The 1,572-nt window shown below is 48.5% G+C and overlaps 1 protein-coding gene across 4 annotated transcripts in view; it reads right to left on the bottom strand.

The window, feature by feature from the left end:
* Positions 1–1,346, bottom strand: part of MROH2A (maestro heat like repeat family member 2A) — a 72,921-nt gene extending 71,575 nt beyond the window's left edge. For all 4 annotated transcript variants that reach the window (XM_006171159.2, XM_006171162.2, XM_006171161.2 and 1 more), the window contains exons 1-2: positions 1,158–1,346; positions 25–120 (exon numbers count right to left, since the gene is read on the bottom strand). In XM_006171159.2, the coding sequence (XP_006171221.1) occupies positions 25–106 (82 nt within the window). In that variant the 5' untranslated portion in view covers positions 107–120; positions 1,158–1,346. The remainder of the gene's footprint in view (positions 1–24; positions 121–1,157) is intronic.
* Positions 1,347–1,572: the final 226 nt, after the last annotated feature.

Raw genomic sequence — 1,572 nt, 5'->3', positions numbered from 1 at the left:
CAAGGATGTGGGGGACTTCGTTACCACTGTCGTCTAGTTCAAGAGGTCCCAGGTCCTCTGTTTCCTCCAGCCCATCTTCACTCAAGTCTCTTGCTGCTTCTGCCATTTCTGCCGTAAGCCCTTTTAAGATAATGAGATTTGTGAAATACTCAGGGTGACACACACCCTGAGATGACCCTCCGTATATAAGCCCTCTTCCCGAGTGTGGGTAGAACCCAGGACTTGCTGCGTGGTAGGATTTTCCTCCCTGGAGTGGGTCTTGCACTATATGAAGCCCATCTTAGCAGACTGGAGACATTCTCCTGCTGGCCTTGAAAGGTGAGCTACAGTGATGTCAACTGCCTTTGCGGGTCATATGACAGGGACCTGAGGGCCTCAGTCCAACAATCATACAAAGCTGAGTTCTGCCAATGACCACATGAGCTTCAAGGAGGACCCCAAGTTCCAGGAAGGAACGCAGCCTCTCAGAGCCTGAGCAAAAGACCCAACTAAGCCAGGCCTAGACTCCTGACCCATGGGAACCATGAGATAATAAGTGGGTGTTCTTTTAAACCATGAAGTCAATGACAATGTGTCACACAGCAATAGATACCTACTTGACCTGTTTAAAAAGGATCCTCCCTTTCTCTTTTGTAGGCACTAGAAATTAATGACCAATGAGAAATGCCTATCAGTAGCTCATCACTCCTTTCCAGGACCAGTCTCAACAGCAGTGGTTTGTTAAGGGCTAAAGGACACTACAACAAATGTCAACGGGAATATTAAAAACTCTCAGAACCCACCAGTGGTGTGGCGGTTAAGGCAGCTGGATCCCATATGGCCGAATGCAGTTTGAGACCCAGACCCAGTGGCTTGAAAAACACATTGGTAGTTTGTACGTGCATGCCCAAAGTCCTGAAAGGAAAAATGACTTTGGCATGACCGTCCCCCATGGGAAGGCACTTCCTCTTGTTCTCTCTCCCTCTCTCTCTCCCTCCCTCTCTCCATTGAGTGCACATGCCCTCTAGCAAACAAAAGCAACATAAGAAAACTCTCAGATTCTTCCTCTTGGTGTCCCATGACCCTTAACCCTCAATGGTCCTAGGCCCCTCCTCCATCCTGTGCTCTTTACCTCCTGGAAATACTGTAAAGAGCTGCTCTGGAGCAGATGTACTAACCCTCTCTCGGAGTCCTCTTCTGGATGGAACACACATACGCAAGAAAAGATCCTGGTCCTTGCCTAATACACACCAATGGAGAGGCAAATGGCAGGATGGGGTGTCAAAGTGAGACAGCTGGGTCTTCAGACATATTCCTTAGAAGGAAAGGGTCTTCCAGTGCGATGGGAGAGTTTCATTAGAATGATCACCGTTAGACCCTAGACCTTTGGAACTTTGAGATTCAACTGCCTCCCAGAGTTTCTATCAACTCAGGGCTTTGGGGCGTGCACAGAGCTTTGGGATTAAAAATGTCATGTCATGTAGGGACCAGCAGTTAGCGTTAATGGCTATGTTGCTGAACTCCTATGTAGTCGACCGCAGTTTGAGTCCCGGACCCAGTGTCTTAAACTCATGCCAGGAACATGTGCGTGTG

Source organism: Tupaia chinensis, unplaced genomic scaffold (genome assembly GCF_000334495.1).
Source record: "Tupaia chinensis unplaced genomic scaffold, TupChi_1.0 Scaffold149383_1, whole genome shotgun sequence".
Taxonomy (NCBI): domain Eukaryota; kingdom Metazoa; phylum Chordata; class Mammalia; order Scandentia; family Tupaiidae; genus Tupaia; species Tupaia belangeri.
This window is presented reverse-complemented; position numbering and strand designations above follow the sequence as displayed.